General features: G+C 61.4%; 1 protein-coding gene across 2 annotated transcripts in view; it reads left to right on the forward strand.

Annotated features, from left to right (window-relative positions):
- The window catches only part of EVC (EvC ciliary complex subunit 1), a 46305-nt gene extending 33491 nt beyond the window's left edge, over nt 1–12814 (forward strand). The window contains exons 13-21 of one of the 2 annotated variants that reach the window (XM_079781024.1): nt 48–157; nt 1991–2201; nt 3070–3276; nt 5265–5409; nt 7253–7364; nt 9249–9375; nt 10726–10819; nt 11494–11605; nt 11711–12814. In XM_079781024.1, the coding sequence (XP_079637150.1) occupies nt 48–157; nt 1991–2201; nt 3070–3276; nt 5265–5409; nt 7253–7364; nt 9249–9375; nt 10726–10819; nt 11494–11605; nt 11711–11792 (1200 nt within the window). In that variant the 3' untranslated portion in view covers nt 11793–12814. The remainder of the gene's footprint in view (nt 1–47; nt 158–1990; nt 2202–3069; nt 3277–5264; nt 5410–7252; nt 7365–9248; nt 9376–10725; nt 10820–11493; nt 11606–11710) is intronic. The other variant, XM_079781023.1, reaches the window with a different exon arrangement.
- Nucleotides 12815–13137: the final 323 nt, after the last annotated feature.

Raw genomic sequence — 13137 nt, forward strand, 5'->3', positions numbered from 1 at the left:
GGGTGAGAGGAGCTCGAGGTGACCGTGTCCCTCTGTCTGGCGTCCAGGTGTGGATGGAGGAGCACGCCCTGTCCACTGTGCTGCAGACACACCTGCGGGACGACCACGAGAGCGCCGTCCACTGCGTGCTGGGCCGGCTCGGGGGCCTCAGTGAAGAGTGAGTACGGCTTCCTGAAGGGCGGGCCTTGTCTCCTGTGTGACACCCACACCAGTCCTCACCCGTAAGGTGGGACATGGACGCCTGCCTCTTACAGTGCGGTGTGACTGTTGGGGCATTTCTTGGTAGCTCAGTGTACTAGGGCTCTCCAGAGGAGCAGGGCCAATGAGGGGTGTGTGTGTGTGTGTGTGTGTGTGTGTGTGTGTGTGTATGTGTGTGTGTGTGTGTTTAGCTATCTAGGTGTCTGTGCATCTCCACCTGTGGAGACAGATGGAGGGGTGTGTGTGTGTGTGTGTTTAGCTATCTAGGTATCTATGCACCTACACCTGTAGAGACAGATGGAGGGGTGTGTGTGTGTGTGTGTGTGTGTGTGTGTGTGTGTTTAGCTATCTAGGTGTCTGTGCATCTACAGCTGTAGAGACAGAAGGAGGTGTGTGTGTGTGTGTTTAGCTATTTAGGTATCTATGCATCTACACCTGTAAAGACAGAAGGATATGTGTGTGTGTGTGTGTGTGTGTGTGTGTGTGTTTAGCTATCAAGGTGTCTGTGCATCTACAGCTGTAGAGACAGAAGGAGGGGTGTGTGTGTGTGTGTGTGTGTGTGTTTAGCTATCTAGGTATCTATGCATCTATACCTGTAAAGACAGAAGGAGATGTGTGTGTGCGTGTGTGTGTGTGTGTGTGTGTGTGTGTGTTTAGCTATCTAGGTGTCTGCATCTACAGCTGTAGAGACAGAAGGAGGTGTGTGTGTGTGTGTGTGTGTGTGTGTTTAGCTATCTAGGTATCTGTGCATCTACAGCTGTAGAGACAGAAGGAGGGGTGTGTGTGTGTGTGTGTGTGTGTGTGTGTGTTTAGCTATTTAGGTGTCTGTGCATCTACAGCTGTAGAGACAGAAGGAGGTGTGTGTGTGTGTGTGTGTGTGTGTGTGTGTGTTTAGCTGTCTAGGTATCTGTGCATCTACAGCTGTAGAGACAGAAGGAGGGGTGTGTGTGTGTGTGTGTGTGTGTGTGTGTGTGTGTTTAGCTATCTAGGTGTCTGTGCATCTACAGCTGTAGAGACAGAAGGAGGGGTGTGTGTGTGTGTGTGTGTGTGTGTGTGTGTTTAGCTATCTAGGTGTCTGTGCATCTACAGCTGTAGAGACAGAAGGAGGGGTGTGTGTGTGTGTGTGTGTGTGTGTTTAGCTATCTAGGTGTCTGTGCATCTACAGCTGTAGAGACAGACGGAGGGGTGTGTGTATGTATGTGTGTGTGTGTGTGTGTCTAGCTATCTAGGTGTCTGTGCATCTACAGCTGTAGAGACAGAAGGAGGGGTGTGTGTGTGTGTGTGTGTGTGTGTGTGTGTCTAGCTATCTAGGTGTCTGTGCATCTACACCTGTAGAGACAGACGGAGGGGACAAAGCAGCTGCGAGGTTGCGATATCTGCCGGTTGGCAGCCTGGAGACTGGGGAGAGCCCACACACTTCCCCGTCCGAGTCTGAAGGTCTAGAACCAGGGGAGCCGGTAGCGTCAGCCCCAGTCCGAAAGCGCCGGCTCGAGACCCAGGAAGAAGCAGTATCTCGGTCTGAGCCCAAAGGCAGGGGAAGGTGGTGTCCCAGCTCAGGGCGGGCAGACGGGCAGTGCCCGCTTGTTCATGGGCCTTCTCTCTGCTTCAGGCACTCAACTGGTTAGACAGGGCCCACCGGGTGAGGGGGGGCAGTCTGCTCTACTCGTCTAACGTGTCAACGTTGGTCTCACCCGGAAACACCCAGAGGATGTCTGAGCAGCTGACACCTCACAGTAACCACCCCAGGCCGAGGAGCAGAGCACTGACCCCGCCCCACCCGCTCTCCCCAAAGGTCTGCACGGGGCATCCTGCAGGGGCACGAGCTGCTCCTGCGCTCCGCCCTCCGGAGGCTGGCTCTCCGTGGCCACGCCGTCGCCGCGCTGGCGCAGATGAGGCTGTCGGGGAAGAAGCGGCTGCTGCAGGAGCTGCGCGAGCAGCACGCCCTGGAGCAGGGCTCCTCCCAGTGCCTGGACGAGCACCAGTGGCAGCTGCTGGGAGCCCTGGTGAGATCGCTGCGCTGCCCTCGCCCGTCCCAGCCAGGCTGCTGCGTGGTAGCCAGAAGCCCAGCCCTGCTCCCCGTGGTCTCGGGCGGGGGAGACGTGATGGCTGCCCTGTTGCGGGGCGGGGGGAGGGGGGGCTGCCCAAAGGCTCCAGTGCATGCTTGAATGAGAATTGTACTGAAAATGCATGTGAAATCAGAGCGCAGGTGGGCACAGTCATCGGAAGGGTTTAACCATCCGCAGAAAGAACGTGTACTATAAGTTACAGGCTGGGACTCGAACCCCAGCAGGCTGGCTCCAGGCCCCAGCAGCCGCAGAGCTATGGGAGCAGCCGGCGTTTTCTGGCCCATTGGCGGGCGACACGCTCACACTCACTCTGCCCAGGAGGCTCCGTGGGGAGCAGGCCGCCATGGCTCTGACTCCCCTCGCCTCCTTCTCTGACTCGTGTTCCCGCGAGGAAAGCCGTCCCAGGGCCCCATGTGCCCTGCTTTGGCTTCGGTGATGTCCCAGATTCCTCCCAGACTCGGCTCTGCTGTGTGACTTTTAGAAAGTTACTTAACATCTCTGAGCCTCTGTGTCCTGATCACGCCTAACATTCAGGCTCACAGTGTTCAGGAAGAAGGCGGAAGTGCTTGTGTGTGTGATAGGCTACGGATGGCCTTGGGCATACAGGTGATGCTCACTAAATGCCTTGGGTTGAAGGTACCTTCAGCAGACACCTAGCTCACCCATTTCGCTGGGTTTTGCAAGCCCAGAGGCCCCCACTTTCTGGCCCTTCTCCCTCCCTTCCCCAACCCTCCTGGCCCTGGTCCTGCCGATCCTGTGCAGGGCTGCAGCGTGGCTCCGCCCTCTCCCTGCCCCGTCCCTCCAGGAGGCCCGCGTGCTGGAGGAGACCGGCCGGCTGGAGGAGGAGGCGCAGCTCACGCGGCTGCAGCTGCAGCAGCAGCTCCTGGCCGAGGCGCAGGAGGTGGGCCGGCTCCTGCAGCAGCACACGGAGCGGGCTGCGGGGCAGGCGCTGCTGGGGCACGCGCGGACCGCCGCCACCAGGAGCCGGACCAAGGACCGGGACGACTTCAAGGTGCGTGCCAGCCCCATCCCTGGGATACCCGAGGACAAGGAGGATCGGGGTGGGGGGGACAGGGCAGACGAGGGGACGGATTTGGACACAGCGGCCGCCTGGGCGCTGCACCTGCTGTCCCCACCGGGAGCGCTGGCCTTGCAGAGGGTGCCCATTATTTTAAGTTGAAGGATGGTAACCTGCAACCGTGGTGGGACGGGCACCAGCCATCACGTCTCCAGCCATAGGCATCTCAGCATTTCCTCTCCTTCCTGCTTTGGGTCAGAAGGTGTGTCGCCGAGGAATGCATAGAGTTCACGTAACCAAGTCCTACTGAAATGACGCAATAAGTGCAGTCACTCATCCACATAACCAGCCATGGGAGGCAGGGAGGCCCGGCTCAGAGGCTCTGGATGGGACCCAGGACCAGCTCTTGCTTTCTGATCCGCATTCTTAGTGTTAGTTCGTTGCCTCATCGTCTCAGAACGGCCACCGATCCCCCAGACATCACATCTGCATCCCAGGAAGGAGGAGGGACGGCCAAGTCTCTATGCGCGCTGAGGCTTTGGAACGGGAAGCCCCGCCCAGCAGACTTCCCCTAATGTCGCATCTCATTGGCCGGGGTCATACCCAGCCTGGGACCATCCCTGACCACGGAAAATAGTACAGGGTGGGCAAAAGTAGGTTTACAGGTGCGAGTCCATGAAACACAGAGTTTATTCTTGTGTTGTTATTTATTAATTATTATATCTTTTTTTTAAGGATTGTTTTGTTTTAAATACACTTTTATATTTTTTAAATTGATTTCAGAGAGGAAGGGAGAGGGAGAGAGAGATAGAAACAACAATAAGAGAGAGTCATTGACTGGCTGCCTCCTGCACAGCCCCCCACTGGGGATCAGGCCCGCAACCCAGGCATGTGCCCTGACCAGGAATCCAACCGTTATCTCCTGGTTCATAGGTCGACGCTCAACCACTGAGCCACACCGACGAGGCAATCCTATCTAATAAAGAGGGAATATGCAAATTGACCATCACATCACCACAAAGATGGTGGTGCCCATAGCCACAAGATGCATGGCGCTCAGTCCCCTCAGCCCCGCTGGAGTCCCCCAGTCCTTTCAGCCCAGCCGGGGGGGGGGCAGTAGGCGCACAGTATGGCTGGACCCGCCCTCAGCCCCCCAGCCGCCCTGGGCCGCCCAAGGCTCAGGTAACCAGGGCCGGCTGAGGCTTGCGCTGCCGGCAGTGGCAGCAGCAGAGGTGTGATGGGGGTGTTGCCTTCCCCAGATTTCTGGGTTGCCTCCTGCCCCTGAGGGCTCTCGGACTGTGAGAGGGGCAGGCCAGGCTGAGGGACCCCCCCTCCAGTGCATGAATTTTCATGCACTGGGCCTCTAGTCTATATATATAAAACACTAAGCGACCAGATGACTGAACGACTGGTCAACTGATCGCTATGATGTGCACTGACCACCAGGGGGCAGACGATCAACCCAGGATACCTCCTGGTGGTCAGTGAGCTCCCATTGTGGGAGTGCCGCTCAGCTGACCGACGGGTGCCAGACGCCGGGCTCACAGCTGGCGAGCACCTCTCCCGCCTCCACAGCAGCCCTACTAAGCAGCGGCAGCAGGTGCAGCGCAGCCAGGATGAGCAGGAACGGCGCAGCGCCCGCGGAGCCTGGCCCGGGCCTGGACTCCTCCCTGGCCGCCTGGCGCTTCGCACACTACTACATCCCCCAAGGGGTCCTGGATTGCGAGAGGGCGCAGGCCGGGCTGAGGGACCCCACCGGTGCACACATCTATGCTCTGGGACTCTAGTTATTGTATATTTTCTGTACAAACAACTGAAAACCTACTTTTGACTAACCCCATTTATCGACTGGTTTAAACCAACCACGCACTCTCTGCCTACTCCCTGCCCAGTCCAGGTTGGGAGTGGGGGCAGGATGAGAGCCAGGGCCGGGGAGGTGGGGACCGCGTGTGACCTGCTAAGTCCTTTCCCTCCTCCCACAGAGGACGCTGCTGGAGGCGGCCGTGGAGAGCGTGTACGTGACCAGCGCGGGCGTTGGTCGGCTGGTGCAGGCGTACTACCAGCAGGTGGGGAGGGCCATGCGGGACCACGCGGAGCGCCGGCTGGAGCGCCTGGAGACCCTGCAGGGTACGCACCTCGGGGAGCCCCACAGCGGGAGCTGGCGAGCTCGGAGAGTTCAAATCTCATTTTTGGAAATCTTTTCTCTTTAATATTTCATTTCCTTATGTGCCCCCTGCTCGTCCCTAAAAGGCTATTGGAAAAGGCACTTAGAGTAACGTAAGCATGCAGCACGTTAAAGTCGGTGGCTCGGACAAGAGCAGTGAGTTGGAGTGGGTGGGCTCTGCACCCGGGACCTGTGTCATCAGAGGCCCACTGAGTGGCGACTGGTTTGGTCTGGGCTTCCTGGTGGCCAGAGAGGTGGAGACGTCCTCAGCCCAAGCTGTGACAGGGACGGGAGTGAGAACAGGCCGGTGGCCCGTACGATGTGCCCAAGACCGGGGAGCTTTCCCCGCGGGCTCTCTAAGTGGGGACTGGGTAACGGCATGGACGTGTCCCCACGACCAGCAATGGCTCCGCGCAATAACAGACTAAAGCCGTGGCTTGTAACGACCTCCCTGCATCCGGGCCTCGGAGCGCTGTGCTTGGCTAGTCCCCGGTCACCGTGGGAACGGTCCCCGCTGAACGCATGGGCAGCAGGTCGGAGGCAGGCTCCTGTGATGTAATTTCTCTCAACGAGCTCAGCTGCGCCCGTCCCCCCTTATCCTGGGGAATTGGGACCCTGGATTCCCATAAAATCTGGGACATCCCCGGAAATACGCCAGCCCTGCGGACCCTTCCCCGGGGTTTTCCAGAGTAAGGGTGGGTCTCGCCCGGTGGGAGACAGCCAGGGCTGGGACATTCAGGACCGGGGTGCTCACGTCCCCTTCCGAGGCCTCCGTTCCCCATCTGTGGGACTAGGGATCTGTCAGCCCTCCATGCTTTCTCTCGGCTCTGCCTTCCGGCTCCCCTGATGCCCCAGCCCTGATGTGGGGGTTGCCCTGGCAACGAATGGAAACAACGTCACTGAGCTTAATCGACCAGGTTAACGTCATCTTTTCCTGCATTCCGTAAATTCCTTTTTATTTAAAACTCCCTGGAGATCCCCCAGTTAAAGCTCCCTTTAAGGGCTAGAAGCTCAGGTCCAGCCAGGTAGGTGGCCTGTTGGACAACTCACAGCTAGGCAGGTATGGTGGCTAGTTAAGTGTGGCAACTAGTTAAGTGTGGCAGCTAGTTAACTAACAACTAGGAAAGTGAAGCAGCTAGCTAGACATGGCAACTAGTTAGGCGTGGTAGCTAGTTAGGTGTGGCAGCTAGTTAGGTACAGCTAGTGGTGTCACTGGTGCAACAGCTAGTTAGGCATGGAAGCTAGTTAGGCATGGCAGCTAGTCAGGCACAACTAGTTAGGTGCAATAGCTAGTTAGGCGTGGCAGCTAGTCAGGTGTGGCAGCTGGGTCAGTGTGCGTCTGTGTGGACGTGCAGGCCCGTGCACCTCAAACGTCAGAGGCCAAACTCCCAGATCCTTGGAAAACACCTACCTCGGCACCCACGCCAGGTGGGTGTGGTGAGGGGAACGCTGTCTGCCCGCCCACAGCTCTGCATGTCGGCCCGCGTCCCCTTTCCGGGGTGGGTTGTGGCCGTTTGGGGTGGCCTCGCGGTGTGAAATCTTTCTCACATGCCTCCCTTCCTGCTGGTACAGGAACTCGGGCTGAGAGGCTGGAGGGAGAGCGTGGTTGCTGTCCTGCGGGGCTGCCATTATGTGACGGAAGCCAGGGCATCCGTCCCCCAAGCCCTCCCGGGGCAGACGCGGGGTGGGGGGGGGTGGTGTCACTGGTGCTCTGCCAGCACCCGCCCCCCGCCCCGCCTCCCCCCCGGCCTGGCACAGAGTCGATCCCTCCAACACATCCGTGATCGCTGTGTGTTACCGTTCCAGGCGAGAGAAGGGACAATTACAAGCTGAGGAAAAAGCAGGAACTCAGTGACGCTTCGTCCGAGGGCAAGGCGGCGGGTGGAACTCATGAAGCGTCCCAAGGCGTCCACCAAAGGTGAGGCCCCACAGGGCACACTCGGCCCGCACGCCATGGTTCTCCCCCAGCCTCGGACGTGGCCTGCAGGCATCTCCTGCTGTGCACGGGCCGCCAGGCGTGGCCCTGGCTTCATTCCTAGTTCCGGGTGGCGTCCCCAGCCCTGACACAGCACCCCCTCTCCCCATACCTTGGGGTCCTCCAGAAGCGGCCGGGGCTTGAGGTTGGGAGGTGGGTGGTTGATGGGCGGTGACCCCAGGAGGCGCAGTGAGGGAGCAGGAAGCCAGGCGGCCGGGTCTGTGCTGCTGCCTCACAGGGACCCGCACAGACCCCACAGGTAGCCAGTGACTCACGGTTCCGCGGGTCAGACGCCCGGGCGCTGCCGCTTCCCCGAGCCCCACGTGGCAACATCCAGGGGTGGGCGGGCCGGGCCCTGATTGCGGGCCGGGCCCTGATTTCGGGCTGGGGGGGCGCTCCAGGCAGCAGCCCTGCCTTAGAGAACGAGGTCCTGTTTCCTTGTGGCTGTTAGTGGGGGTCCCCTGGCCGCCTGGAGGCCTCTCTCTGCTCCCCGCCCGTGGCCCCCACATCCGGGGCAGCAGGTCCGGCCGCACCTGGGACTCCCTGCCTTCTTCCACCTGGTCTCTGGCGCCAGCTGGAGAGACCTCTGCTCTGAGGGCTCCGCTGACAGGCACCTGGTAACCCAGGGCCCTCTGAATCCCAGTCATGCCCTCCTCGGGACCGCCAGGTCCCACGTGGCGCAACCTCTTCAGGGGTTTCAGGGGTCAGGGCGTGGACGCCTGTGGGGGACACCGTGTGGCCGACCCCCACGGGAGCAAAGCCAGCACCACCTGCGATGAGGAGGGTTTCCAAGGCAACTGAGGCCGGAGCACTGGCCTGTGGGGTGTCCCAGCCATGTGTTCCATAGCGATCCCTCGCCCTCCAGCTCGAGGGGGGCTCCGGGAAGGCAGGGGCTGTGAGTCTCTCACTCACGCCTGCATCTTCAAAACCCCGCACGGAACCTGGCAGCCCCGAGATGCTTTTGTGAGTGAGCAAAGGCGTGGATAGGTGGGTCCATGCAGCGTGGGTGAACGGATGACGGGGTCTTGTAGGATGAATAGGAGTTTGCCAGGCAAATGAAAGAAAAGAGCATGAAGCAAAAGCCAGGTGGCATGTTGTGCCTTCAGTGCGCCGCCGGGGCGCTGCCTGTGATGCAGAAGGCGGCCTCTGCCTTTAGGTCTAGAAACTCAGCAAATGGGGCACGAAGGACAGAAGGGGCAGAGAGAGCCGGGAGCAGGGGATGGGGCTGCAGCCGCCAGAGGACCGTCGGCCAAGGAAGGGAGGTGTTCACACAGCCAGGGGAGGTCTCAGCTCCTCAAAGGGCGGGGGGGGGGGGGGGGGCGTTTCTCGGGTCGGGGACCTGCTTGCAGCCCAGCTCTGTCCTGCACTCGGAGGGACTCAGCTTCCCAGGAAAGGGGCTGCCTGTCCCCCGGGGGGGGGGGGGGGGGCGGCGATCCTGCCGTGTTAACAAGGAGCACCCCCCCCCCCCCGGGCTAAGAGGGTTTTCTCACACGAAGACGTCACCTGCTGCTCAGCCACATTGCAGCTGCCGGACCCCAGGGACCCCCCGCCCCCCGCCCCTCTGGGCTTCTCCTGCCCCCAACTTTCCTGATCTCTGTCCTGCTGATGTCACCAAGCCACCCTGAGGATCCAGTAAGACTGTGCCCGAGAGATTCCGTAACCGCCAGCCTGTGGGCGGAGGGGCCCTCGTGGGGCCGCGGGTCGCAGCCATTCTTCCCCCGCAGCCGTGGGTCCCGGACCTGCAGGGCGCAGCGGGCCCGGGGGAGGTGTGCGCAGGGCCTGATGCTCCTGGCGCCCGGGCCGCGCTGACGGCCGTTCCTCCGCCAGGATGCGGGCGCAGCAGAAACGGTTCCTGGCCCAGTTCACGGCCCACCAGCGCACCCGCCTGGACGCGTGGCAGCAGAGGGCGCGGGGCCTGGACCTCCTGGAGGCCCAGCTGGAGACGCAGCTGCAGGTACAGTTTGGAAGCGGCCTGGGCGGTGCGGGCAGGGCTTACGGGGGCGGCCATGGCCAAGACTGGCCTTGCCATCACAGGCCAGCAGTGGGGTCTTGGGGAGGGGACGCACGCCCCGCTCAGCTCGGCTCCCTCAGGACCCCTCGGCCCCGCGGAGTCTCACTGCTGATGCCGCATCAGCCTCCCGGATCCCCTGTGAGCCCGGGGACCCGGCACGCCTGCAGCGCCCTGCTCAGCCAGGCCGGTCCTGGGCAGGGAGCTCTCCCTGGGCACGGGGTCCACCAGCACGTGGGCTGCTCCTGTCAGGGCTGATCAGTCCCTTAGGCAGTGTTGCTGGGGACTGAGGCTTGTCCTTGACGTAGAACATTCCGGAAGCTCAGTGCTTGTGCTCGCACGTGGGCGTCTCATCACAGAAAAACCTCATCGGCGTGTGATTATGAATGGCGGCTATAAAGCGAATGGGCTGCCTTTAAAGCAGTGGTTCTCAACCTTCCTAACGCCGCGGCCCTTTAACACAGTTCCTCGTGTTGTGGCGATCCCCGACCATAAAATTATTTTCGTTGCTACTTCATATCTGTAATTTTGCTACTGTTATGAATCGTCATGTAAATATCTGTGTTTTCCGATGGTCTTAGGCGACCCTGCTAGCGGTTCTCACCCTGCGGGTCGCGGCATTAGGAAGGGTGAGAACCGCTGCTTTAAAGGAAGTCAAATGCGGGCGGCAGCTGTGAGCGTGTCGGGCCCCGCAGAGCACACGCCACCAGAGTGGCAGTGACGGTGGTGACAACGGGGAGGATGGAGAGGCACTCAGTGACGGGGGGTCTGTGGTGGCGTCCCTGGCTGAGCTCCCTGTGCCACCTGTGCCCCCTGATGTCGCCCTCCAGCCGAGGAGGAGGTTCCCGTGGGGATCCCAGCTACAGATGGGGAAACTGAGGCTCCGAGAGGTTGCGTCACGGCCAGGGCCGCACAGTCAGTCAGTCGTGGAACCCAGGTCTGTGTGGTTAAACCACGGGGCCGGCGTCACAAACAGACTGGAGTCAGGCAGAAGCAGGCGAGATCCTGGACCAGCCGCTGCCGCCTCCGTGGCCTTCCCTGAGCGCCTCACCTCAGTGTTCCCACCTGTAGAATGGGGGTGCGTGGCTGGTGTGAGAGGAGGGACAGTTACCCGGCAGGAGCTGGCTCATGTCAGCTCCCCCCCCTCAGGTGCCTCTGCCCGGCTCCTGGCCTCCCTGGGTGCTTCAGGAGAATCCTCCTCCACGCCGGGACGCCCGGCAGCGCCCTGGAGCGAGGCATCCCCGTCCTGGTGGAGGGATTGAGGGGGGCCCGCTGATCCTCCCGCTTTGCGTTCAGGAAGCCGAGCAGAGCTTCATCACCGAGCTGGCGGCCTTGGCCCGGGTGCCCCTTGCCGAAAGCAAACCGTCTTCGAGTAAGCGGGGACTGCCAGGTAGGTGGTGGGGGGAGGCTGGGACTAGGGGCTCCATTCTCACGTCTCCCACTGCCTGGCTGTGTGGCCTTGGGAACTGTACTTACCCTCTTTGGGCCTTCATGTCATATCTCTAAGTGAGCAGCCTCAGTTAGGACACCCCGGGGGCCCCCTGGCTCTCCATGGATCAGTGAGTCCCCTTCCTGGGCCTGCTGCTCACCGGCTGCGTCTGGTCTCTGACTCTGTTTCCCCATCTGTAAAATGGGGGTGATTAACTCCTCCCCCTGCTGCAGACAACTCAGTGGGGTCACCGGGAGTGGCAGCCTGCTGACGGGAGAGTGCGGGGAAGGTGTGTGAAAAGACACGGGCTTCTTAACTACAGCCTGGGCCCTGGGCTGTGTTCTCGGGTGCCTGCTGCCTCGGGGCCTTCCCATCAGCCGGCGGCTGGGGAAACCGAGGGAGGCTGGCGGCCCCGAGTTCGAATCCCGACTCTGCCACGTGGGCTGTGCGGCTCGGGAGGGCACCTGGCCCGTTTCCCGGCACGTTAAGTGGGTGTGAGAGCAGCGGGTACCGAGCGCATCCCTGGCCCCGAGAGACTCAGATCAGGCTGGCTGGAGTGAGGCCGAGAAGCTGCGCTGGCCCGGGTCCCAGCCGCGCGGGGGTCCCAGTCACGCCCGGGCCCTGTGTCTTCACAGAAAAGCCCCTGAGGACCAAACGGAAGAAGCCTGCGCTCCGGGACCGAGGGGACCCGGGGGTGCCCAGCAACGACGAGCCTGCCTCTGGGGAGCACCCCTCAGGACCGCTCAGGTACACAGGGTCCCCGGCTTAGGCCCCGGATGCTCGTGGACCACCTACTGCGTGGCCAGAGGCGGCATCAGCTCTGACGCGGCCTTCCTTCCATGCTTTATGCAGCCAAAGGCCCGGCCAGCGGGAGAGCGACGCTGGTGCCGGGGAGGACCCCAGGAAGCTGCTGAAGAGAAGAAGCAACTTGTAGTTCAAGGCCTGTCCTTGGAGCGGAACCCCAAGGTCTGAGTGCCTGCCCCGCCCCCTGCCGTGTGGGACTGAGGAGGGACCCCTGGTGTGGGGGGTGGAGACGGACGCTAATGGGCCAGAAACAGCACAATGAGCGTTTGGACCCTGCTGCTCGGACAATTAGACGCCCAGGGCTGGACGCCGTCTGCGCGTGTTGTCTCTGTGGCTCCGTCCTCGGCTCTGTGCCTCCCACCACGTGCCCTGCTGCCCGGCACCTGCCTTCCCCTCCATTCGCGCCCTGGCCCACTCTGCCTCAGAGGCTCCGGGGAGGGCAGGGTGTGGCTGCTGTGTCCCGGGTGGGGGCTCTGTCCTCCACGTCCATCCTGGACTCTGTCCCGGGAACCGTGGCCGCCGGCTGCCACGGGGATCTCACCTGGACCCATTCCTGTCCTGGCTCAGCCAGCAGCGAAGGCCCGGTCACTGAGGGTGAGTCTCAGGGTCCCCGGACCCCGACACAGGTGCAGACTGCACCCCCTCCCTAGGAGTGTCCTGGGGTCACCGCTCCCCCAGGGGACGGTGAGAATGCTCCAGGCTTCCAGACCGGCCCACATCCACCCCTCCCAGGAGCGGTCTCCCCACGAGAAAGAAAACGGCTCTTCTCGGCCGAATCCTGGATTTCGACCTTGGCACGTGGTCGTGTTGGGGGAGACCATTCTTTGGGGGGCCGTCCTGGGCGTTACGGGGTGTTTAGCAGCATCTGGCCTCTCCCCACCAGGTGCCAGTAGCATCCCCCGTGTGACACCCCAAAAGTCTGCAGACACTTCCAGATGCCCCCTGGGGTCACCCCGTGACCGAGGCCATCCCCAGTGGAGAGTCCCCAGAATGAGGAGGGCTCTGGGCTCCGGGCGCCACGGTCTGGGGATTTTCTGGACTATTTACGACCTGAGTGTTTATTTCTTAAAACCTGAGCTAGACTGTCTCGGGCAGGAGAGGGGCTCCTTAAAGTGACCCACACTAATGACGGGGTTTAACCATCCTCAGCGCACCCGCCAGTCCCGACTGGTCAGCAGACGCGATTCCCAAAGTCGGCCAACAGCCCCCTCTTGTGGCAAAACAAAGTGTTTCCTTCTTCGGCAGCGTCTGCAGCAGCTCCTTGGAGCAGCACTTTGAGAACCTGGTCTACAGAGAAATCATTTCTGTTTTCGCCCCGTGGGTCCGCACAGAGGCCTTCGGGCAGCTGGCTCCCAGCTGGGACGTCTGATGGGGTGACGAGGTCATGGGCAAGGCGGCGTGCTGGCTGCCTCGCGTCCACCCTCTTGCACGGATCATCGGTTCACTCCCTCGTGCAGCTTCCTTAGCCCAGGGGG

This window comes from Cnephaeus nilssonii (assembly GCF_951640355.1).
Source record: "Cnephaeus nilssonii genome assembly, chromosome: 1".
Lineage (NCBI taxonomy): Eukaryota > Metazoa > Chordata > Mammalia > Chiroptera > Vespertilionidae > Cnephaeus > Cnephaeus nilssonii.